The sequence below is a fragment of the Leopardus geoffroyi genome, chromosome D4, assembly GCF_018350155.1.
Source record: "Leopardus geoffroyi isolate Oge1 chromosome D4, O.geoffroyi_Oge1_pat1.0, whole genome shotgun sequence".
Taxonomy (NCBI): domain Eukaryota; kingdom Metazoa; phylum Chordata; class Mammalia; order Carnivora; family Felidae; genus Leopardus; species Leopardus geoffroyi.
The window spans coordinates 72,978,495-73,005,086 of NC_059342.1; the positions used below are offsets into that span (position 1 = coordinate 72,978,495).

General features: G+C 37.4%; 1 protein-coding gene across 3 annotated transcripts in view; it reads left to right on the forward strand.

Annotated features, from left to right (window-relative positions):
* KIAA1958 (KIAA1958 ortholog) overlaps nucleotides 1-26,592 on the forward strand; it is a 161,355-nt gene that overhangs the window by 120,578 nt on the left and 14,185 nt on the right. For all 3 annotated transcript variants that reach the window (XR_006710213.1, XM_045468873.1, XM_045468872.1), the window contains one exon: nucleotides 18,577-18,749. Coding sequence is in view for 2 of the 3 variants with exons in the window: in XM_045468873.1 (XP_045324829.1) it covers nucleotides 18,577-18,749 (173 nt within the window). In the remaining variant the exon portion in view is untranslated. The remainder of the gene's footprint in view (nucleotides 1-18,576; nucleotides 18,750-26,592) is intronic.

The following is a 26,592-nucleotide window of genomic DNA, read 5'->3' on the forward strand; positions in this document are numbered from 1 at the left end:
TGGAAGACCTATAGCAGGAAGATGTAGAAATACAAAGTATTTGTAAATTCTCTGATTATCCTGCTTATTCTTCTAAAAAAGAATTCAAGCATAAATGAAAAATTTTCACAAATTTTTATTTTACAAATTATATTTACCAGATTATAGTTGAAGAAAAAAGGTGAAATTCTAGGATTTTTTTTTAAGTACAGTGGAATTGTCTTTTGAATGCCGTGTTGAATTTTGCTAGACTTCTAATGTTCTCCTTTGTATTACACTGGAATTAGAGAGTATTTTTACCATGGTACATCCATTTCAAAGAGCTTTGAAAATGCTTTGGCATAACTTATTTATTTGTGGTAAGTAGAATTAGGAAGACATCAGCAATATAGAACCTTAACAGTAATTGCGCATACTGTATTTAAGTGATTTTTATGTCTGTTTACTTTCTGTAATTCTTACATTTTATAAATCAAATGACATAGTATACTTCCACTAGAAATTAATTTATAATGGATTATTTATACTGGATGAAGTAGCAGGTCCATTTTAGTATTAATCCACCCAGATTAACTTTATCTAACTGAATTTTTATATCTACAGTTCATTATATTACAACTTTTTAAATAGCATTTATAACAAAAGAACTTTTGTTTTATAAAGTATTTGTTACAAAAAAAACCCATCTTGCCAAAAACCATTACAATTTCTATGCATTGTGTAATATTCAGTGATGTCACTGTTGAGATTTGCATGTTGTTATAGGTGCCCTTTCCTATCTGTGTTTGTGATGTTTATGTGGAATTGTTAACCATTGCTGCTATCACTTATTGTAGCTAAACTGAAGAACTGTGCTAAGAGGCTGTGCCAGTCAACAGTTGTATGTGTGACTTGTGAAAATGTGTACTTAGTTGTTTAATATTTTGAGCCAGCACTTAGTGGCCTCTACGGAAGGAAATATTGTAGTTGTCAAGTGGTGCCAACTTCAGCATCTTGTTTCACATGTGTAAATTCCACGTCAGATTTTCTTCCATACTTTCCCCCAACTCTTTGGAAGGAAATGTTTGCAAAAAGAGAAAGCAAGAATTTTAAGCTTTTTCGGTACTCCTCCCACCTCAAATCTTTTTTTGTTCTTCTGATACTTGAACACCTTACAGAAAAATCCTATGGAATGATAATGTAGCAGCTTAATTTACTTTTATCTGGTTATTTCTATCCAGGTAAATGATGTCATAACAGAACTGTGAGGTGCCTACATCATTTTTGTTGGTTATCCTGGCTTATTGTTTGAATTGCTTTTAATAAGAATTTTTAGCTTTTCAAATTTATTTATTAGGGACTGTGGAAGTCTCAGAGTTCCCAAATAATTAACTTTTATATTCTGCATTCACATGGGCTTTATAACCTATTTGGCTGCCTTAAGACCATCAGAATTTTTTCATACCCACCTGTCGTTAGTTTTTCCTAGTATTTACATCTTGTGTCAGTATTTCCAAACAAACCCTGCAATTCGAGAGAAAAGTGGATGAATTCTATGTTTTGTTAAAATTCAACATAGGGGAAATATTATACATTTATACTCAAACTGGAAGGGAAACAGTCATAAAATGTTAAAGAAAAGTAGGCTATGTTCTTAAGAGCATTTTAATACCAACATGTCAAAATTCCTTGCTTAGTGCAGGGTTTCATTCTGTCTGCTCAATGGGTTTATAATTATGAGATTTCTTTAATCTCCTGAGTTATGTAGAGGCTTTTTGTGTGACTGTCAGATACATGGTGACAGCCAATGCTGTATTTGGAAACATTGCTGCTGAAATTGCTGATTTAATTTTAAGAATATTAAAACTAATTCATCAAGGCCCCTGCCACTCCTTTGCTTAAAGGAAAAGAAAGGCAGATTTTAATTGTGAGCCTTTTCTCCAGAATATGCTTTAAACATTTACCCCTCAATGGAGGTGATAAAGCAATAAAAGGAAACTCAATTATGTATGTTCTAAAGAAGTTCTGCCCTTGTCCAGTGGCCTCCAGAACAACACTAAAGTATTTCTTGATTCCTGCATTGGGGGTTTTCAGGTGAGGTGTTTATACATAGAATTTCTTTTATATTTTGGACACCAAAGATTATGGCATGATAGATCATGATGATTAACGGTTTCTATTAGATAGCTGTGGGCACGTTTATTTGAATCCTGCTCTTGGATTTTTTTTTTTCCCATTTTGGATCTTCTTTATATTTTGTATGTGTGTCCTAAGGCCATTATGCCCAGGGCAACTTTTAAGTAATACATATGTATTTATTAGGTTTCTAATTTATATAGTATATTTCCATCATGACTTTAAAACTTTTTTTCACTGCTAAAATTAGACCTAGATTTGCCAGATAGCCCCCTTTTTCGTTGTAATCTGAAAACGTAAATGTAACCCCATAGGCCTGAAACCTGGTAAGAGAATGTCTGGAAGCATTTTGGATTCAACAGAATCACTTAAATCACTCATTTATCTGTTCAAATTAAGAACTTTGGTTGCTTATTAGAATGAATGCTGTATTCAACTTAAATAAGATCTTCCTTATGAAGATTTCTTTCATTCTACCACTTAGAGGTTAATTGGGAATAAAAAGGTAGATTTATCAATTTATTCAGTATAATTTAACTCCAGACATTTGTTTAAAACAGAAATATAGCCACCACAGTGAATACTTAGAAAAATGTTACGAAAAATGGTACTGTTCTTTGAAGATACATTTATTACTCCTCCCACCCATTTGGTAGAGTGTCATTTTTGATATATTTTCTGGCCACTTGACTTTTAACTGACTTACGTGAAAAAAAGCACATGTGTGCCTGATGTTCATTCTAATCATATTTTAAAATTCTCTTTTAAACTGCTGCAGTTATAATTTGTGAAAGAGGAGAAAGGTGAAATGGAGGGAAATTTCTGTTAATATGTTAAAATGTGTGACTTTGATGCTCTTGGTTAATCCTCTGCCAGTTGATATTTGTATTAATATGATAGACCTTTTTTTGTTAATAAGAATATACTGTTGGCTTCATCTTTATTTTGCTGCTCACTGCGTTTCACACTACAATGTTTTCATCTTTTTCAGCTCACTGTTTTTGCTTCATATTTGTCTGTGTACTTGTGCTCTAAATAAAATTCTAGTTTTATGTCCCAGTGGCTTATTCCATTGTGTGTATATTGGCCTCTAACGTCGTGTAATTTTCTTTTGCTTTCAGTATTTGTTGATACAGCCTAAAACCTATGGAAGTAAGGAAAAAAATCCAATAAAATCAGCTAATGAGCATCCGTGATGTCTCCATAATGAGAGCATGCTTTAGTCACAGTATTTTGTCTGTATTTGGATATGACCAGTCTTCCTTCACTTAATAAATGGTTTTCTGCAAAGCTGGCTGGCTGCTCTTTGTAGCTAAAACAAACGTTTTTAAAAACATAGCCTCATTTTGAAAAAAAAAAAAATTGTCCAGGTCACTGTGCCCTAGGCCCCAGGATATATAGTCAGTGAATATCAGGTGTTGTTTCTAACCGCTGAGGTGGGGAAATCTTGGAAGAGAGTCATTTCTACATGTGTGCGTTCATATGCAGCCCATAGGGTAGGGAAGACACTTTAGAACAGCTGAATTAATCCTATGCTTCCTGGAGCCCCAGGTCCAAAAGTCCTATTAACGAAACAGAAGGCTCCACTGCAAACTCCTTGTCTGTGAGCTCTGTCGGCCAGTTGTACGAAAGTTACACCCAGCAAAGTAGATGTCAGGTTCTGGACTTCCTCGTTTTTAAGAAAGTCTTTTTGGTCATAATTCTCCATGTGCCATTTTCTGCATTTAGCTTATTTGATGACATTCTTTGAGCAGAACAGGAATGGTTATTCAAAATGATTATCACTTCAGACATCTTTGTTATGTCACTAAAATTAATAGAGAAAAATGTTAAAATAAAAAACCAGAAAAACCAGAAAATATAATGTTCCTTATCCCAGTCATTGGTTTTGCCAAAGTGCAAATGTATTTCTTTCATGTCTATGAATAATCCACCAGTCTTTACTCATAGAAAGCTGAATATTGCAGGGACACCTGGGTGGCTTAGTCGGTTGAGCGTCCAACTTCGGCTCCGGTCACAATCTCACAGTTTGTGGGTTTGAGCCCTGTGTTGGGCTCCCGGCTGACAGCTCAAAGCCTGGAGCCTGCTTCAGATTCTGTGTCTCCTTCTCTCTCTGCCCCTCCCCAACTTACGCTCTGTCTCTCTCTCTCTGTTTCTCTCTCTCTCTCAAAAATATGGAAACATTAAAATTTTTTTAAATAAAAAAAAAGCTGAATATTGCAAATAGAAGCAACAGCTTAATATTGCAAATAGAAGCAACAGATAGTATTTTAAATTGTATTAAAGTTACTTTATCAGTAGTTGTAACTTAGTTTATGTGTTCTTGGTACTTCAAGAAACAAGAAACTCACCTTTAAATTTGTTTACAAGTTACACATTTAAAATGGGACAAATTAGGGGCGCCTAGGGGCACCAGTCGGTTAAGGGTACAACTTTGACTCAGGTCATGATCTCACAGTCTGTGGATTTGAGCCCCGTGTCAGGCTCTGTGCTAACAGCTTGGAGCCTGGAGCCTGCTTCAGATTCTGTGTCTCCCATCTTTTTCTGCCCTTCCCCTGCTTGCACTCTTGTCTCTCTCTCTCTCTCAAAAATAAACATTAAAAAAAATTTTTTTAATGAAATAAAATCAGACAAATTTTATTTCCCCAATAGAGGAAGAATATTAGAATTCAAACTGAGTAATATTTAGCCTACAACTCAGAAAGTATTTTTTTTAATTTTATTTAATTTATTCATAATTATCTTTTCTGAAAAGATATCAAGTAACTAAAATGGCTCATATGTACAAAATACTTAATATTGGTGATACATCATCTGAAAAGATTATGTTGAAAGCAAACATTTAGTTTGGTGGCAAGCATCCTCAGACCAAACTATTGTTTTTTAAAAGAGCATATTTTCTTTATTACAGTTAATAATGCTTTTAAAATGTGAAGGCAATAAATAAATACTAATTGTGAACAATTTGACAAATACTGATAAGTAGAATAGGAAATAAAAATCACAGGAATTTTACTACCCATAAAAACAACTTTTAACATTTTGGTGTTTTATTTTATAATTCTTATGCTTAGATGCCCTTCAAAAGTTGTAGTAAAAAAACATTGTAGTCAAACTGTATTTACTGTTTTGTACATTTGGAAAAGATCTTTAGCCTTTGATTTTTTTGTCTTATTTTATTTTATTTTGAGAGAGACAGAGACAGAGCACAAGCAGGGGATGGGCTGAGAGAGAGGGAGACACACAATATGAAGCAGGTTCCGAGCTGTCAGCCTGGACCCACAGACCATGGATGGGATCATGACCTGAGCCAAAGTCAGACGCTCAACTCATTGAGCCACCCAGGCGCCCTGGATCATTAGCCTTTGAAAGTGTGATTATCATATAGTTACATAGCTTTCCATTGCATAGTAGTACCAAAATCTAGCTTACAATGCTTTTGTTGGCTTGGATTTGTATCCAGTTTTTCCGTTACACATTTGCCTTCAAGAACATCCTTGAGCATACATTTTTGTGCATATCTATGATTAAATGTCCAGCATAAATTTCTACAAGAGGAATTCCTGGGTCAAATAAAAAACATTTATTTTTCCTGCATATACATTTCCAAAATCCTAGTCATTTTTATGACTGGCAAAAATAATTATTCATATTATAAAGCTTAAAAGTCGCACAGAGCTAAATACTTACCAGGGTGATATGTATCCTTACCCTTCCAAATTTTTTTCTAAACTCTAGTGCAATTTCCCCCTATCTGAGCCAATACTTAGATATAGACCTTTTTATATTTTTGCCAGTCTGATAAATGAAATACATCCTCTTTTGATTATAAGGTCTTATTATTATTAATGCTTTTGTTTGTATTTCTTCTATGAATAATTGCCTGTCACATCCTGGGCCCATTTTCTAGTGAGTTATCTTTTTCCAATTGATTTAAGGAAGATTTTCATATGTACTTTGTCACTTTATGTGTTATAAGTATTTCTCCAGGTCTGTTTATTGTCTTTTAAAATTTATTCAATGCAGAACTTTTGAATTTTTATGTCATCTGATTTGTTAATCTATTTTTTATAGCTCTGGGCTGTATCATGCTGAGAAAGGCTTTTCTTACTCCCAAAATCATGGAAATTGTTTTCTTTATGGAAAGAGCCTTTTGAAAAAAGATCCATTTGGAAATGCGTTGTGTGTGGTATGAAATAGGAATCTAAATTTGCTTTTGTTTTTGTTTTTCCAACTCAATAGCTTATTATCTCAATGCGTTTATTGAAGAGTCCATCCTTTCCCCAGCAATTCGAATTGGAGCCTTTTTTATCGACTCAATTTGCATATTTACACAGACGTCTTTTGGACTTTCTTCTATAGCACTGATCTATTTGTCTTTTTCTTTACCAGAACTTAAACTATAAATTATTGCAGTGTTATAGTACATGTTTATTTCTTTCAGGGCAAAGCCTCCCAGTTATTTTCAAAATTGCCTTCCTTTTCTTATGCATTTACTCTCCTAGAGAAACTTTAGAATCAACCTGACCAGTAATAACAAAAGAGAGGGATTTTAATTGGAATTACACCACATCAAAGATTACTTGAAGAAATTAAACATCTTTATAATGTTGAACCTTCCCATCCAGGTACATGTTATGACTCTTCATTTATTAGGTTTATATATTTTTAATTATAAGGATTTTTGAAAGTTTTCTTACTGAATTTTATAAACATAAAAGTACACAAATAGTTAATGTACAGTTTGATTAATTTTTTATGAAGCAAGCTTATTGCTGTAACATAGAACATTACTGAACCCCATAAAATTCCCTCACGTGCCCTGCCTTAGTTACCTCCCTAAGATAACCGCTATGTTAAGAGTCACTTTATCTGTTTTCAGATTATATGAGGGGACCATTTCAATATACTGTGTTGTGTCTGGACTCGTTTGTTTAACCTCGTGTTTGTTGGCTTCATCCATATTTTTCATGTTAGTTGATTCCAGTACTCATTCCTTGTCATTATTATAAATAATGACATTATTATACAATAAATTATTGTATAAATATTTTACAATTTAAAATGCATTCTATTATGGACTTAGGGATATTTCCAGTTCAGGGCTTTCTCTTACTGTGCTTTTATGAACACTCATATGCCTTTCAGTAAACATGTACGTATTTCTGTTGGGTGTATACTCAAATGTAGGATTGCTGGATCATAGAATATTTGTGTGTTCTGGGGCACCTGAGTGCCTAATCGGTTAAGCATCTGACTCTTGCTTTCAGCTCAGGTCATGATCTAATGGTTTATGAGATTGAGCCCTGTGACAGGCTCTGTGCTGACAGCATGGAGCCTGCTTGGATTCTCTCTCCCTCTCTCTCTGCTCCTCACCCGCTCACACATGCACGCTTTCTCAAAAATAAACATTAAAAAAAAAAGATTATTTGTGTGTTCAACTTTAGTAGATACTACCAATTAGTTTCCAAAGTGCTTGTGCAAGTGACACTCCTACCAGCTGAGTGGGAGTATTCTTGTCACTCCACCTCCTCACCAATGCTTGATATTTGCAGATTTTGGGGCGCCTGGGTGGCGCAGTCGGTTAAGCGTCCGACTTCAGCCAGGTCACGATCTTGCGGTCCGTGAGTTCGAGCCCCGCGTCGGGCTCTGGGCTGATGGCTCAGAGCCTGGAGCCTGTTTCCGATTCTGTGTCTCCCTCTCTCTCTCTGCCCCTCCCCCGTTCATACTCTGTCTCTCTCTGTCCCAAAAATAAATAAACGTTGAAAAAAAAAAATTAAAAAAAATTATAAAAAAAAAAAAAAAAAGATATTTGCAGATTTTGTTTTTCATTTTAGACATTTTGGTGAATACATTTTAACTTACATTTCCTGAAATATTAATGGTATTTCTTATTTTATGCAGTGTCCATTCAATTTGTCCATTTTTAATGGGACTAGCTGCCTTCTAATTGGTTTGTTATAGATACACCCTTCAGATATATCTTCTCCCACCATGTGGCTTGCCTTTGCACCCTCCAAATGGTGCATTTTAATAAATGTCTTTTTAATTTTAATGATTCAATTTGTCAATCGTTTAGTTTTGGGGTAATATTACTGATATTCTATTAAAAATATGTCGCGGGGCACCTGGGTGGCTCAGTTGGTTAAGTGTCCAACTTTAAGGTTTATGGGTTTTGTCAGGCTCTGTGCTGACAGCTCAGAGCCTGGAGCCTGCTTCAGATTCTGTGTCTCCCTTTCTCTGCCCCTTCCCCACTTGCACTCTGTCTCTTTATCCCTCTCAAAAATAAAAAAAAAAAAAACATGGGGCACCTGGGTGGCTCAGTCATTTGTGCATCTGACTTCGGCTCAGGTCATGATATCGCTGTTTGTGAGTTTGAGCCCTGCATTGGGCTCTGTGCTGATAGCTGGGAGCCTGGAGCCTGCTTCAGATTCTGTGTCTCCCTCTCTCTCTGCCCCTCCCCTGCTTGTGCTCTGTCTCTCTCTGTCTCTCAAAATGAATAAATGTAAAAAAAAAATTTTTTTTAATAAATAAAAAAACATTAAAAACAATTTTTTAAAATATGTAGCTACACCAAAGTCATAACAATGGTCTCCTACGTTTTTTTTCTAGAAGCTTTATTGTTTAACCATTCATATTTAGGTCATAATCCATTGGGAATTGTTGTTTGTTTGTGGTGTGAAGTAGGCATTCAGTTGGCTCATATTATGTAAGGATTTTTGTGTGTTTATGGGCTGTGTTGGCTTGTAATTTTCTTTTATTGTATTGTTCTTGTCATACTTTTAATAGAAAAGTTATGCTGCCCTATAAAAGAAAATGAGTATTATTCTCTCATTTTCTGTCACTAGCAGAGTTTTTAGGTTTAGCATTATGTATTCCTTAAACGTTAAAAGAATTTGCTAGTGAAATCCGTCTGAACCTGAAGGGTTTTTTGTGTTATTTTAATTTTTAAAAATGTTTTATTTATTTTTGAGAGTGAGAGAGACACAGTACTAGCAGGGGAGGGGCAGAGACAGAGGGAGACAGAATCTGAAGCAGGCTCCAGGCTCTGAGCTGTCAGCACAGAGCCCAACACAGGACTTGAACCTGTGAACAGCGACATCATGACCTGAAGTCAGATGCCTAACTGACTGAGCCACCCAGGCACCCCTTTTTTGTGATATTTTAAATTATAGAGTCAATTTCTTTAATGGGTGTAGTACTATTTAAATTTTACATTTCTTGTTCAGTTTTAGTAAGTTGTGGCTTTTCTAGATATTTGTGCATTTTGTCCAAATTTTCAAATTTGTTGGCATCAAATTGTTCATAATATCTTTTTACTGTCTTTTTAATATCTGTAGGATCTGTAGTGATAACACGTGTTTCATTCTTGCTATAGCAATTTGTGCCTTCTCTCATTTTTCATACCAGTTTATTAATTTTGTTAGTCTTTTCCAATCTTTTTGGCATTACTTTTTTTTAATTGTAAATTTCCTATTTCATTGATTTCTAATATATGTATTCTTACCTTCTTTCTACTTCTTTGAGTATATATGTTATTCTTTTTATAATTTCCTAGTACAGTTGATATTCAACCTTTCTTCCTTCCTAATCTCTGCATTCAATGCTATCATTTTCTCTATAGGTACTGCAAAAAGTGCATCTCACAACTCTGACATGTATATTATTGTTATCATTCAGTTTGAAATATTTTCTAATTCCCATTGAGTTTTTTTCCATTCATCAGGGGTTTATTTAAAAGCATAATATTGCTTAATTGTCAAAAGTTATCTTCTTGTAATTGATTTATATTTTAATTTTGCTGATATTCTGCATGATTTAATCCTTTGGAATGTTGAAATTGGCTTTAGGTCCTAGCATTTCTATTTTGGTAAAAGTGCCATGTATCTTTGAAAAGAATGTGTTTTCTGAAGTTGTTAGATATGTTGCTCTTTGTGTATCAATTAAGTAGTTTGATACTTGCATTGTTTAAGTCTTCTATATCTTTACTGTTTTCTGTGTGTGCTTGTTTTGTTGATTATGGAAAAGGATATATTAAAATGTTAGTTGTAGATTTGCCTATATCTTTTTAAAATTCTTACAACTTTAGCTTTTTATATTTTGCAGCTATGTGATTAGATCTATAGAAATTTAGGATTGTTATATCTTTCTGTTGAATTTTATAACATTTCTCTTTAGGGGCGCCTGGGTGGCTCAGTCAGTTAAGTGTCTGATTCTTGATTTAGGCTCAGGTCATGATCTCACAGTTTGTGAGTATGAGTCCTGCATCAGGCTTGCACTGACAGTGTGGAGCTAGCTTGGATTCTCTCTCTCCTTCTCTCTCTGCCTCTCCCCTGCAGGTGTGCATTCTCCCACTCTCAAATAAATAAACCTAAAAAAAGGTCTCTTTATTTTTAGTAATACTTCTTGCCTTAAAGTCTGTTTTGTCTGATAGATAGCTATACCAGCCTTCTTTTCTTTACTGTTTATATGGTATATCTTTTTTTCATCCTTTTGCTTTCAACCTTTCTACCCCTTTTATTCCTATGTGTAAGGGACACGTAGCTGAGTTTTGTTTATCCAGACTGACATCACTTATCTTTTAATTGAAATATTGATCCTGTAATAATTGATACTTTTAGGTGTAAATATATCCTAGGAGCACCTGGGTCGCTCGGTTGGTTAAGCATTCAACTCTTGATATGAGCTCAAGTCATGATCTCACAGTTTGTGAGTTTGAGCCCTGCATCAGGTTCTGCACTGACAGTGCAGAGCCTGCTTGGGATTCTCTCTCCCCCTCTCTGCCTCTCCTGTGCACGTACTCTCTCAATCTCTCTCTCTGTCTCTCAAAATAAATAAATAAATATATAAATAGATAAAAATAAAAAATAAATATATCCTACATTTTTTTGCTTTGTCTTATCTATTCTTTGTGCCTTGTTTTTGATTAAGCAAGTTTTTTTTTATTCCCATCTTCCTCCCCTATCAACTTATACATTCTTTCAATATTCTTGTACTGGTTACCATGGAGATTAAAATATGCATCCTTGCACTGTTAAGGTCTACTTTAAATTAGTGTTTTCATCATTTTCTGGATAATACAAAGACCTTTCAACACTAGCTCCAGTTACTGTCTTCTGTGCTGTTGTAATGAATATTAATTCTACATGCATTTAAAGCCCAAGACACCATTAGTATTGTTTTAAACAGCTGCATTCATTTAGATTCACCTACATATTCAATCTTTCCAGTATTCTTTATTTTTTGCTATATCAATGTGCTTACATCCTGGATCACTTCCTTTGCCTGAAAAACTCCCTTTATTATCACTTAATGCTTGACTGCTGATAACGAAGACATTCATTATTTTGTATGACTTCCTCTGTATTTCACCTTTATTTTTGAAGGATGCTTTGCTTAGTATGAATTCTACACTTGTAGCAGTTTTCTTTCAGCATGTTAAAGATGATCATCTGTCTCCTGGCTTCCATCATACCAGTTGAAAAACCAATCCATCTGTTGTTGCTCCATTGAAGGTAATTTGTACTTTTCCTCCAGTTTCTTTTAAGATTTTCTCCTTGTCTTTTATCTCCTCAACTTACAACACCCTGCACTGGGCCATCCTCCCAACCACAGATCCCTTTCTCACTGCACTCAAATCCTGACATCCTATGCTGGCAAGCCCTCCTGCATGGAAAGCTCTCATCACACTTCTTGGGCTGTGATAACTGGCACCAGGCCACTCCCATGCAGGGAAGCCCTACTCACTCCAGCAAGACTCTAACTTTTCACATAGGGCTTTTTCCCATATCTCCCGCTGCTGTGTGGGTGTCCTTAGTCTGCTCAGTCACACCACATACCTGGATACCCCTGCATGAGATGTTTTTTTCCTCTGAGTTCAGGATCTATTGTCTCCCCACTGAAACATATTTCTTGCCCCAGCTTCCTACACCCCTCACTGGGCAGTTCTATGCAGGTGTCCTCTTTACTCTTTCAGGCTTCATGCCTCACTGTAAGCCACCACAGTCCCTTCAACATACACATACTCCAGTACAGGTGTCTACTTTGCTCTGCCCCACCAACAGTTTTGAAAGTGAGTAGTTCAGGAAGAAAAGGGAAACAGATGAAGGAAAGAGGACGAAGAGAAAGAAGGCAGAGGATTTTGTAAGTTCCATTTTGCTAATAGATTTTAATGCTCTAGTAAAATTCTCTACCTTTTCCTTATTTTCTTGAACATATTAAACTTACTTGAAAGTCCGTGTCTGACAACTCCAGTAATCTGGATAATCATGTCTGATTTTTCTCTTGTTTTTCATTCATTTGGCCTTATTTTATACTATGTCTGTTAACTTGTTATGAATGATGGCCATTTTGTATGAAAGCTTGCTGAAGATGTTATCCTTCCTCCAGAGAGGATTTAAATCTCTGCTAGCTAGCAAATAAGGTAGGCAGATCACTTAACCCAGGTGAGACTGTTCTACAGGTCTTCCTTGACTTACAGTGAGGTTATATCTTTTTTTTTTAATTTTTTTTTTTGACGTTTTATTTATTTTTGAGACAGGGAGAGACAGAGCATGAACAGGGGAGGGTCAGAGAGAGGGAGACACAGAGTCTGAAACAGGCTCCAGGCTCTGAACTGTCAGCACAGAGCCCGACGCGGGGCTCGAACTCACGGACCGCGAGATCATGACCTGAGCCGAAGTCGGCCGCTTAACCGACTGAGCCACCCAGGTGCCCCCAGTGAGGTTATATCTTGATAAACCCATCATAAGTTAAAAATGTTTTCGGTAGAAAATGCATTTAATACGCCTAACCTAGTGAACATCTCTGCCTAGCCTAACCCTCCATGTGCTCAGAACACTGACATTAGCCTACAGTTGGGCAAAATCATCTAAGACAAAGCCTGTTTTATAGTAAAGTGTTGAATATCTCATGTAATTTACTGAATACTGTACTGAAAGTGAAAGAATGGTCGTATGGGTATAGAATGGTTATGAGAGTATCGGTTGTTTACCCTTATCATGTGGCTGACTGGGAGCTGCAGCTGGCCACCCTTGCCCTGCATTGTGAGAGAGCATCTTACCACATTATTGCTTAGCCCAGGAAAAGATCAAAATTCAAATTCTGAAGTACAGTTTCTACTGAATGCCTATTACTTTTGCATCATTATAAAGTCGAACCATAGTAAGTCAGGGACCATCTGTATTTCGTTTCTCTTATTCTTACAGTTAAGCCCTTCCTGGGTCTCAAATGAAAGTCTGTATTGTTACCAAGTTTTTTATGCCTTGGAAGGCCCTGGATTACTATTCTTGACCCTCAGTGCCATGAGGTTTCCTCTTAGCGATTTCTCCTTTCTACTTGTTTTTTTTTGTATCTTACCCCTGTGTGTTTAGCTTAGGAATCAGCAATTCCTAGAAGGAAAATTGCATGCAGAATGTTGGCTTACTTTTCCATGGTTCCCTTCCTCCTGGTTCTCCGACTCTCAAGTACTGGCGGCTTGTTAGCCCTGTACTTGAATATTTGTGTACTTGTTTCCCTAGGATTGCTGTAGACTGCAGGCTGCTTGTTTGTTTGGGTTCTATGACCTGCACTGCAACCCTTCAGATGACTGAAGAGGAAAACATGGCAATCAATGCAGGACTCCCCTCTGTGCATTTCCCTTCTCACCAGGATGTTTGCTCCTTGAGTTCCAGTTACTGTGGTTGTTTTCCAGGGCATTGTATCTAGCTTTATTTTCAGCAGGAGAGATAGTGTAATACCAGCTGCTTCATGATAGCCCTAAGCGGAAGTCCTCCTGCCATCATTTTTGAGTTTTCTTTTCTTCTGTTAACTTGTTCTTGATGCTTTGTCTTTCACGATTGAAAATGTCTTTATTTTGCCCTAGCACTTGAATGATACCTTAGGTAGGTAATAGAATTATTCATTTCTTAGCCTTTTCCTCTTACAACTCTGAGAAGACAGAGTCATTATATTGTAGCATGGGGTGTCACAGATGAGAAATCTGATTCATGTTACTGTTAATGGCTCCCCGCTACCCTTCTTACTAGAAAGATCACAGAATTTTCTTTTTTGTTCGTAGACCTTGGAAATTTCACTAAGATATGTTTATATATGTGTCTTCTTCAGTATGTCTGTTTGACAGTTCATGAGCTTTAACATCCTAAAGATTAAAATCTCTTTGATTAATGGAACTTTTCATATATTATTTCTTTGACTATTTATTGTATTCTATCTTCTCAATTTTTTCTTTTGAACTCTTTTTTTTTTTTTTTTAATTTTTTTTTTTTTCAACGTTTATTTATTTTTGGGACAGAGAGAGACACAGCATGAATGGGGGAAGGGCAGAGAGAGAGGGAGACACAGAATTGGAAACAGGCTCCAGGCTCTGAGCCATCAGCCCAGAGCCCGACGCGGGGCTCGAACTCACGGACCGCGAGATCGTGACCTGGCTGAAGTCGGACGCTTAACCGACTGCGCCACCCAGGCACCCCTCTTTTGAACTCTTATCAGATGGATTTTGAATCTCCTATATCAGTCTCCCACCCCTCTTAACCCACCCTCATAATTTAAAAATTGTTATGATTTTGCTTGCCCTCAGGGGAAATTCCTTCCATATCACTAATTTGTCTTTTGGCAGTGTTCATTCAAATACACAGTTCTTCTGTCAAATATTTTTAAAATATTATTTTGTCAATCATTTTCAATTTCTATGGTCTTTCTTGTTCTCCTATTTTTTCTTTTCCAATGAAAGCTGTCATTGTTTTAAGGATGCATTATGCTCTCAGGTTTATGTAATGATACATTTGTGGTCTTTTAAACTTTTTCTTTGGTTTTCTGAATTAACACTGCGGGAGAGTGGGAATGTGGATCCCGTTGATCTGCTTGTGAAACTTGGTAACTTTCATGCTACTGGTTTTCCCCAGTTGCCAAGTAATGCTTGTGCGCTCACATTTTAAAATGAAAGTCTAGATGTATCATTGCTGCCAGCTCACAGGGATTTCCTTAGACATCGTTAAGTGTTCCTGTTTGATATATCTGGATAGAGCTCACTTTTGCGGCTAATAGTTGAACACAGGGTTTTGCAAGTGGACTTCACCCAGCTATAATGAATGGACAAAGAAGTCCCATGAATAGGCATCCCTTCAGGGTGTATAAGCTGAAAGCAAGCTGGGAAGCCAGGAACTTGCAAATGTAGACACAGGGAAGGTGCTACCTAAGACAGGGCATGCATGCATTCAGGGATTTTTTGCTTTTTTGCAGTTGCTTTTGGTTTTTCCTTCCCTGTGTCCAGTGGGGCTGCCTCAGGTTTCCCGAGGCAAGGCCCCTTCTCTCTCTGACTCTGAGGATAGTCTTTCACAGTGATTTCCCTCACATTACACACTGTGCTTGCCAACACCTATGCTGTACATGATGTATATGGTAGCCACGCGTAGAGAGCCAGGGCAGTTGTTCAGATCTGGCCATCCTTAGAGTGAGTACCTGACCCCATGGCCCACTCCCCCTCCAATGGCCAGCTCTTCCTAGCTTTGAGCTCAGAGTTTGCCTATTCTCCAATGGAAGGAGAATTCAAATCCTTCTTTAGTGGTCCCCTCTTTGTTCCATATTCAGTTATAAGTTCTTACTTTTGTTTGTTTCTCCATCATACGGTCTCCTAAAAATGCCCTCGACGCCATAGCTCTGCCACTTCCACTCAGAATTTTCAAAGAGCAGCTTATTATGTAAGTTTAATTTAATCCTTAAATACACTTATGAAAGAAACATATATGTCATTTAATCATTTTCACACAATTTATTTCCCTTTATGTAAGCATACAAGCATTCTTTACTGTTTCTGTATGTAATAGGATTTTGTTTTCCATTTTCAGTATACAGTCTCTATCCTATGATAAAAATGAAATTATTTAAAGCCATGTAATTTTTTCATGTAATAATTAAACCTCCTATCTTGCAGTGTGACTTTTTTCTGCTCCTGTACTGTACTGAAATGATGGGGACTGGGCTGTGTTGCAAATACATCCTGTGTTCTGGTTACTAACAATAAATAAATAAATAGGGGCATCAGGGTGGCTCAGTCAGTTAAGCATCCAACTTTGGCTCAGGTCATGATCTTGTGGTTCATGGGTTCGAGCCCTGCATCAGGCTCTCGGCTGTCAGCTCAGAGCCTGGAGCCTGCTTCTGATTCTGTGTCTTCTTCTCCCTCCTGCCCCTCCCCTGCTCACGCTCTGTATCTCTCTGTCTCTCAAAAATAAATAAACACTAAAAAAATAATAATAAACATAGTGAAACTGTAGTGGTTGTGTAAATAAATCGGACTTAGTTCTCCTCACTGAAGGCTAATACAAGTATATGTTGGGGGCCAGGATATACTTTTCGTAAGTGGCTAATATCTAAATTGTATTCTGTACTGAGAACTTTATCTGTGTAATACATGCTGCCTTTGCTGTGGCAGCCAGAGCACAGAGTCAGTGGGATCCAGGTCCATACCCTAGCTCTGGCACTTGCTAACTCCATGACTTGGGACAGCCCAGGGTCTGGCACAGAGAGGGCACCTTGGTAAATATTGGATGAGTGATGTATGAAGTTACTAAATGTATGAGGTGACTTAGTTTCCTTATCTGTAAAATAAGTATAACAACACAATTGCTTAGTGATTACAGATCATTTATATAACTCTTGGCATATAGTAAGCATTCAATTAATACTAGATGTGATAATAATAAATTTTGTGCTAGAATCCTTTCATTTATATCAAGCAAGGCCCAGAAACAATATGAATGATCTCAGTTTATGAGGGTGGTGAGAAGAATATGCTTACATGATTCAGTCACTTTGGATAACATTTCTAGCACTGTTTCTTCCTCTCTTGCTAAAAGCATCTATTAAAGTAGATTATGTGTTCAGCAGTTCAACAGCAAACTCAAAGGGTGAAGAACACAGTCTTAAGGAGCAATACAAATCAACTGGAGATCTTCTGGACACAATTACATCACAGTTCTAAGGAATAATAAAGCAAATGTGAGACACATACTGGAGAGAATAAGGAGTTGGGTTCATGTGAAGAAGGTTATGTAGAAGTGAGCTTGGAATTAGAAATGGGAGAAAAGACACTATTTGGCACGAAGACCATGGGGAGATTTCTCGGCTTCGGGTAGGGAAGTTTGGTGTGGTGTCCTGGGCCCAAGTGGATGCTGGGGATAGCAGGAGCTGGTGGTTGGGAGTTCCTCAGTGGGAGCAGTGAAAGGTGAGGTGAGTTAGGCAAAATGGAACCAATCTGCAGATCACCTTGGTAATTGCACTAACTTTCCATTTTGCTGTTTCTCAGCCTCTTAGCACCTTGTTTGAACATAGAAACATTCCAAAGAGGATCAGAACCATTAGATAAACTACAGGTTGGCATTGCTTTCATTTTAAGGTGGTCTACCTTGATTTTTTTTTTTCTATTCAAAGACAACAGTTTAAACAATTTAAGCTTGGTTTTAGTAGATCACAGAGTATAAAGAAAGGTCTAATGGTTATGGACTTGATTATCTCTTTGGTAGCCAACAATTAAAGTGGACACCTTAAGGAAGACCAGTTTTCATCTGACATAGTTTGACAATTGCAATTTAAAATCTGTTCCTTCTCCTCTGAGATGCTGTGAGGCCCTCTGGCAGTTCTCTCTTCTTTCCCCTAAAGTTATTCTCACTTTACCTTCTTTTCTGATTCTAAGGTAGCTGATGGATTGTGGAGTCAGGATTTAAATATCTCTTTGTGGGGCGCCTGGGTGGTGCAGTCGGTTAAGCGTCCGACTTCAGCCAGGTCACGATCTCGCGGTCCGGGAGTTCGAGCCCCGCGTCAGGCTCTGGGCTGATGGCTCGGAGCCTGGAGCCTGTTTCCGATTCTGTGTCTCCCTCTCTCTCTGCCCCTCCCCCGTTCATGCTCTGTCTCTCTCTGTCCCAAAAATGAATAAACGTTGAAAAAAAAATTAAAAAAAAAATATCTCTTTGTTCATTTGTGAAAAAAATTAAAGAACTATGCCAACACCATTTAATTCAAGGTTGTCCAGGATGGCACATAAGACACTATATTACAGAGAAATAGCGGCTCTACAAGCACTGAGGGTCAAGAGAAAGGATGTGTAACTTGCCTTCCCTTACTTCCTTCTATTTTTTTGTTGTTGTTCATATGAATGCCTTTTTTTCTTTCCAGTGAAAGTTTTAGCTAGAACATTCTTTGTTGTTCTGCATTCATTTTTTTCTTTCTGTTACTGGAATGCCTGCATTGGTGTATCAGTTGATATATATGGCAAAAATACTAGGGCCAAAGGCAAGTTTACTGCCTTAATTCTATGCTAGAAATATTGTTCCCTACTTTATTTATTCTAATACATGTCTACTTCATAGAAATTTCATTTTTAAAGTGTTACCTCTTAGATTTCTGTTATTGAACGTGATCCCAAGATGTAATTCTCTAAAGAAAGGAATGGCAAATTATTTTAATGCCTTTTGTTGTTTTTGTTTCTAGCCTATTCTACTAAGCTCAACAAATTTCCTGTATTTAATATTAATGATGACTTGAATGATCTGTGTACCAGTGCCGTGAGCCCAAATACTACCAAAGCCACGCGGTATGCCCTGAATGTGTGGCGATATTGGTGCATGACCAACGGGCTCAAAGATCACACAGACATCACCAAGGTAAGAAACTCTTGAGTGTACTTCTTCTTTCAGCCAGCTTCACAGCTTCCGAGTGCCAGGCATTGTGTTAAGCATTGTGGGGAACACCAAACACTTGCTTTTTGCTTAAGGAAACTTGGGAAGGACATGAAATCGAAAGAAAAAAAGGCACAGTACAAAGCAGAATTTAGTAAGTGTTCTGTGAATTTACAGGTCAGAAATGCCAAAAAAAAAAAAAAATTCAGGCGGATAAATTAATTTCAGTCTGATGAGACTAGTGAAGGAATTGAGAGTTAAAGCTGTGTTTTGAAGGAGAGTTGGAATTTCACTAGAATTAGATGAAGAAGAGTCTTCTAGGCTGAGTGACATGAGAAAGAAAGAAAAAGATTTGGAAGATAGACTTCACGTATGGGGATAGTGGACTCTAAAACAAGATTTTGATAAACCTTTAAATGCCAAACTAAAATCTTATGGATATTGGGATGCCCTTGAAGTTTTGTTTTGTTTTTGTTTGTAAGGAGTGAGTTTATCTGAAGGATTATTGCAGTGGCAACTGGGAAGAGACTGTCACAAGAGGAAAATGCTGTGACTGTAAGATCTAAAGGGTTAGGCTAAAGGGAAATCACTGAAGTTTCCTTAACAGGGAATAACATAATGAAAGAGATATGTGGGAAAAATTAATTGGAAGTGATAAGCAAAAATTTATTTAGTATCCTTGGTCCTCAATTTCCCTAGTTGCAAAATGAGCTCTTAAAATTTACTCTTCCAACTTGAAATGTTTGAGATTTGTGAATGTGAAGGAAACATTTTTGGACATATAGAGACAGAACAGAAAGGCGTGTTTTGATTTGGATATACTGAGTCTAAATCAGACAGCTATCCAGATGGACATGTCCAATAAACAGTTGGGAATGTGGGAATTAAAACATGGGAGAAAAGGGGGCACCTGGCTGGCTCAGTCAGTAGAGTATATGACTCTTGATCTCGGGGTCATGAGTTCAATCTCCACATTGGGCCTAGAGCTTACTTAAAAAATTAAATTAAAAAAAAATACACACACACATACACACACACACACATGCATGCACACAAACAAACATGTTTGCACGCACACACAAAAAAAGAGATGTTTAAGCTGGAAGTATAGATTTAAAGGTCTTGCACACAGAGGTCATAACTGAAGCCCAAGGCCAGTGACATCTCCAAGTTCAGGTATTGTGTTTAGGGCACCAACAATAGATGAAATAAGAAATCCAGGTTTCTACTTCTTTATTTTTTAATGTTTATTTATTTATTTTGAGAGAGAGAAAGAGAGCAAGATTGTGTGTGCACAGGGGAGGGGCAGAGAGAATCCCAAGCGGGCTCTATGTTGTCAGTGCAGAGCCCAGCGTGAGGCTCCATCTCACAAACCATGAGATCGTGACCTGAGCTGAGATGAATAGTCGGTCGATTAACTGCCTGAGCCACCCAGGCACCCCTCCAGGTTTCTACTCCTGACAGCATGGTGCTATAGATACTGTGAGGGGCCTTTCTGCTCTACTTGCAAAAAGGAGAGGAAACATCCACAGTGTGCATGTGCACGTGCACACACTCGGACACACACACACACACACACACACACACACACACACACACAAGACAGCTGGAACTGGAGCAGTGAGCAGTGAGCAGTAGCACATATGAAAGGCAGGGTTCTCCTGAGGGTTTAGATGTATAACATCATTAAGGAAGGGAAGAGACAGATACATCACTGAAGAATCCTGGATTTAGGAGAGGACACTGAAAGGAGCCTTAAGAGGTTCTAGGCCCTACATTTGTCTCCTCACAGAGTCATATGCTAATAATCTTTGAAGTGAAACACCCAAAAGGTAGGGGTTTAGTTTTTTTGCAGATTAAAGTCAGCTAAATATGTGTTCATTAATAAAGGTTAGGGGGAGGAGGGGTGCCTGGGTGGCTCAGTCAGTTAAGCAACCAACTTCTTCTCAGGGCATGATCTCACGGTTCATGGGTTCGAGCTCCACAGTGGGCTCTATGCTGACAGCAGAGAGCCTGCTTTAGATTCTCTGTCTCCCTCTCTTTTTGCCACTCCCTGTCTCACACTCCCTCTGTCAAAAATAAGCAGTTAAAAAAAAAAAAAAAACAGCCACTCAAGGAAATAGATCACTATGAATGAGGTTGCATAGACACAGCAAGCAATAGATTTAGACACCAAGGACTTTAGGCAGTAGATTATAGACTAATATATGTGAAATATTTACAGAAATGATAAGAATTATAAAAATGAGCAAGCAACAACATACTAATCAAAATAATCCAGCAGATTTGAAAATAATGAAAAATTTCCGCTTGTGGCCATAAGAGGAAAAGGGCCCAAAATTACCCTTCTGCTATAACAACCAGAGCACAATATGTGCAACAAAGTGTTTTCAGCAGAACAGATAGCAACAAATCCTTTAGAGAAAGGTAACAAATGAGAGTACTGAGAAAGGTCTTGTATCAGATGTAGAGAATAGTTAGCTCTAGACCAAGCTCTGTTCTAATCCCACCCAACAAATCTTAAAAGCTAGACCCAGGTGCATGAAAAGGTGCTAGCATCACTAATCATCAGGGAAATGCAAATCAAAACCACAATGAGATACCACCTCATACCTGTCAGAATGGCTAATATCAAAAAGACAGGAAATAACAGGTGTTAGTGAGAATGTGGAAAGGGAACCCTTGTGCTTTATTGTTGGAATGTAAATTAGTGTAGCCACTATGGGAAACAGAATAGAGGTTCCTCAAAACATTAAAAATGGAATTACTGTATGATCCATCAATTCCACTTCCAGGTATCTGAAGGAAACAAAAACAAAAAGATTTAGGCACCCTCATGTTCATTGCACCAGTATTTACAATAGCCGAGACATGGAAGCAACCTAAGTGTCCATCAATGGATGAATGGATAAAAAAAAAAATGTGGTGCATATATACACAATGGGATATTACGCAGCTATAAAAAAGAAGGAAATCCTGTCATTTGCAACAACATGAATGGACCTAGAGGGCATTATGCTAGGTGAAGTAAGTCAGAGAAAGACAAATGCCTTAAGATCTCACTTATATGTGGAATCTAAAAGCAAAACAAAACAACAACAACAACAACAAAACACCCAAACTCATAGACAAATAGAAAAGATTGTGTTTGCTGGAGGTGCTGGGGAGGAGCATTGGGAAGGAGAGTAAAATGGGGAAGGTGGTCAAAAGGTTTAAACTTCCAGTTATAAAATAAATAAGTCGTGGGAATATGATGTACAGTTTGGTGACAATAGTTGATAATACTGTATTGTATATTTAAAAGTTGCTAAGAGAGTAGATCTTAAAAGTTCCCATTACAATACAAAAAATTTAACTATGTGTGATGATGGATGTTAGCTAGACTATGGTAATCATTTTTCAGTATATACAAACATTTTTTCTTTTTTCTTTTTTTTTTTCTTTATTCTTTAAAAAAATTTTTTTTTCAACGTTTATTTATTTTTGGGACAGAGAGAGACAGAGCATGAACGGGGGAGGGTCAGAGAGAGAGAGAGGGAGACACAGAATCGGAAACAGGCTCCAGGCTCTGAGCCATCATGAGCCATCAGCCCAGAGCCTGACGCGGGGCTCGAACTCACGGACCGTGAGATCATGACCTGGCTGAAGTCGGACGCTTAACCGACTGCGCCACCCAGGCGCCCCAGTATATACAAACATTGAATCATTGTGTTGTACATCTGAAACTAATATAGTGTTATGTGTCATTTATATCACAATTTTTTAAGTAAAAAAAAAAAAGGCAAGACATAGAAGGATTGAATGATTTTCAAGTAACTTAACTGTGTCCCAGAACAAAGCTTAAGAATATTTATAGGAACATAAATATATACAGAACCAAAGAAATAAAATTCACAATGTCTGTCAAAAATTATTGGACATGCAAAGAAGCAAGAACATATCCCTTAAAAGAATGAATCAATCAAAACCAACCCAGATCTAACAGATTTTAGAATTAGACAAGACATTAAACAGTTATCATAAAGAAGATAAGCAAAAAAAAAAAAAAAAAAAAGATAAACAAATGGCCAATGAGCACACGAAAAAACACTCAACTTCATTAGACATCAAGGAAATGCAAATCAAAACCACATGAGATTCCATTTCACATCCAATAGAAAGACTATAATAATAACATTTTGTAAAAAGATAATAACAAGTGTTGGTGCAGATGAAGAGCAATTGGAAGCCTCTTACACTTCTGGTGGGAATATAAAATGGTATAGCTGCTTTGGAAACAATCTGGCATTTCCCCACAAGTTTTTGAACATAGAGTTACTCTTTCACCCAGCAATTCCACTCCTATGCATATACCCAGAAAAGTAAAAACATATATATCTGTGAAAAATCTGAGTTCAAGCGTACTTTTTGTAGCCTTATTCACAATAGCCAAAACGTAGGAGTAACCCAAATGGCATGAGCAGATGAATAGATAAAATGTGGCATATCCATATGATGGAATATTATTTGGCAATAAAGAGAGGTGAAGTACTGACAGATGCTTATAGCGTGAATGAACCTAGAAAATGTTATACTAACTGAAAAAAGTCAGAAACAAAAGGACAAGTATGTATTATTCCATTTATGTAAGATATCTAGAAGAAGCAAGGTCATAAAGATAGAAGGTATGATAGAGGTTACCTGGGGCCGGGGGAGGAGGAAGTGTGGGGTTATTGTCGAATGAGTACAGTTTAATATGATGAAGAAGTTCTGGAAATGAATAGTGGTAGTGGTTGTGCAATGTTACAAATGTACTTAATGCCACTGCATTGTATAATTATATATGGTTAAGATGGTAAATGTTGTAAGCCTTTTACCATAATAAAAAATCAGTAAAATATAACCACTTCGCCTTTATTAATAATTTTAAAATTCACCGTTCTCACATACCCCATCACAATTTCTTCATCCCTACTAAACTTTTCTAGGCTCGAGGGTCTTGTCTTTTAACCTTTGTGAAGTCACTATGAAGACAGTTGTCTCTTACTGGGAACCTTTACATTTCCATGCAGGAATCCCTGAAAAGAACCTAATTTGTCCACACTCTCTAAGGATTAGATAAGTTTTGCAACCCAGGTGAAGAAAATGTCCCATCTGTCTGGTAGAGTGTGCCTTATCACCCCTGCACTGGTATTTCTTAGTTTCCCCTGTGTTAGCTAGAGGAATAATGGGTGAGAAAGAAGATGTATTTCAGTCCTCTGTAATCTATTCACATGGGCCACTCAAAATAAACATTTTTAATAACTTAAGAAAGAGGCCAGTATCTTAAAGGATTAGCCAATATTTAACAAAAAGAAGGAATTGTGGCATCCAAAATCCATATTCTTTAGTCTCACCTTCTTGGTCCCAATGTGTGTGTATATATATGTATATATATGCTTATTTTAAGCAAATTTGCTTATTTTAAGAGAGGGAGAGTGCACACACATGCATGGGAGAGGGGGCAGAGAGACAGGCAGAAAGAATCCCAAGCAGCACAGAGCCCAACACAGTGATCAAACCCACAAATCGCAAGATCATGACCTGAGTTGGAATCAAGAGTCAGACACTCAGTCGACTGAGCCACCAAGGTACCCCAAGATATTTTTAATCTAGATGTGTCTTTAAAGATAGTTATAGCTGACAGCAGACAAGGTAGGTAACAGCTCTTGATCATGATTTGGTAGCTGGTGAGCCTCAAATTTAGTTGTTTGTTCAAGGGAGAAAGCAAGGAGTCAAATCAGACTTCAAAATATCATCTAAATAAGTGGGGTGTACCCTCCAGTCTCACTCTGTTGCCTACTGTAAGTTTCACATAGTATTTTTCATACAAGTTATTTTCACAGGTGTGCTCTGATCCTCCCCGACCCATCTCCCTCAAGGTTGCTATTTCAGTGACCTAGACTCACTCATTGGAAAATAGAGCATCTTGAGGTTCCACACTTATCTTTCTGAATAAATTAAAATTTGGTAACTGCAAGAATGAAGTAAATTTTTGTTGTCAGCAACGGTTACTTCAGGATTCATTTTATTTTCCTAGAAGAGTACTTGTAGTTCATAAACATTTCTCCACTTTTTTCATCCTCCTAGGTAAGATTATCCACAGAGGGATTTGAGACATTCCCCAAAAGTAACTCTTCATTGGCTTGTCTTATAACTCTTTCAAGTGTCAAAGATTACTGTGTAGTTTTGGAACTTGCCATGCAAGTCAGCCTTTTCTTACTCTGTTCTTTCTGGAGTCCTCGACCCCATGACCATGCTCTTTCTTACTTCTCTTTGGTCATTTTGACATCAAAGAAACCAAGTTTATAATCCATGGTGAATTTTGACATGGTGATTCTATACAGAGTCATTAATGAAGAAAAATAGTTTCATGTGATGTCTTTATAACAAATTTAAAGACCTTGGTAACCTGGACAAATAACCACCAACCAAAATTCAGTCTGAGAAAACTAAGGAGGCAGCCAACATGGGCCAGAATGAATGGTTTCTTATGTACATACAATATAAGTTGTATGACTTGACATTTCTCCAGGAATTGCTTTTGCTGTGGTTTTACTTTGTAATCTGTGGTATTCTATGTAAATCAAGAGAAACATTCTGCATGTTAAGTCAGTTTGGCTGTCCTGACTGTGAGGTAAATTCATTGACTTAACTGTGTTTATCAGTTCATTGTGGATCACTGATGTATTGCAGGCGTTCTGCTGTGTGTTGAAGACCTGGTCATGTATAAGATGTCATTCTTGCCTTCAGGGAGCTCTCAGTCCATTTTGAGAAGCAGACATAAAAATAGATAAGAAGCTCTGCAATATGGAGAAGGCCATAATAAAAAATTAAATTAAGTGTTGTGGGATCCTAGATGAGAGAGTAACTTTGCTTAGGGAAGCTGGAAAAGCCTTTATGTAGACAGCAGAATTTGAGCTAGATCTGAAATAAGAGAGACTTTCCAAATAGAGAAGGTTAGAAGAAAAAGGCATTCTGGACATAGGAAGTAGAGTGCAAAGACTTAGAGGCATAAGAGTACCTGATGGTTCCTGTGAATGGCACAGAGTTCAGTGAGGCTGGAAAATAATATACAGAGAAAACAGCAGATTAGGCTAGAGAAATAGTGTGTCTACCAGTTAATGATAGCTGCATAACAAACCGCTCAAAAGCTTAGTGGCTTAAAGCAACATACATTTTATTTGCTCATGATTCTATGGGTTGTTCTTAGCTGGGTAGTTCTTCTACTGGTCACTTGGAGTATCTAACATGTGGGTGCAGGGTATTAGATGGGAGACATCTTGTCTCTGCTTCACATGTTACATGGTCTAACTGGGCTTCCTCACTTGGTAACATTATGTACTAAGCTGATGAAAGCGCAACCTGTTGGAACCTATAAGACCAAAGCAGATGAAAGCAGCATCTCTTGAGGCCTAAGTTTGGAATTCACACACAGTTAACTTTTGCCATGTTCTTTAGTCAAAAGAAGTCATGGCCAGCCCAGATTCCAAGGATGGGAAAAATAGGTTCCACCCCTTGATGGGAGGAGCAGCATTGCAGAGAGGGGTGGGAGTAGGGAGGGGAGCAGTTGTGGCTGTCTTTGCAACCAATGTACCAGAGGGTGAAAGCAAATTATGTAAAGACTTGCTTACAAGGTGAACAGTTTGAAATTTAGTCTAAGGGCAACAGGAAGCTATCAGAGGTTGGTTGGTTTCTTGTCGTGTCTTGTGTTGTTTTTAAGTACTACAGGCAAAAGGCTTTTTTCTCAACATCCCTTATTAAGGAGCCATTCCTCTAGTCCCAATTGTTACTGAAGAAGCCATCATGT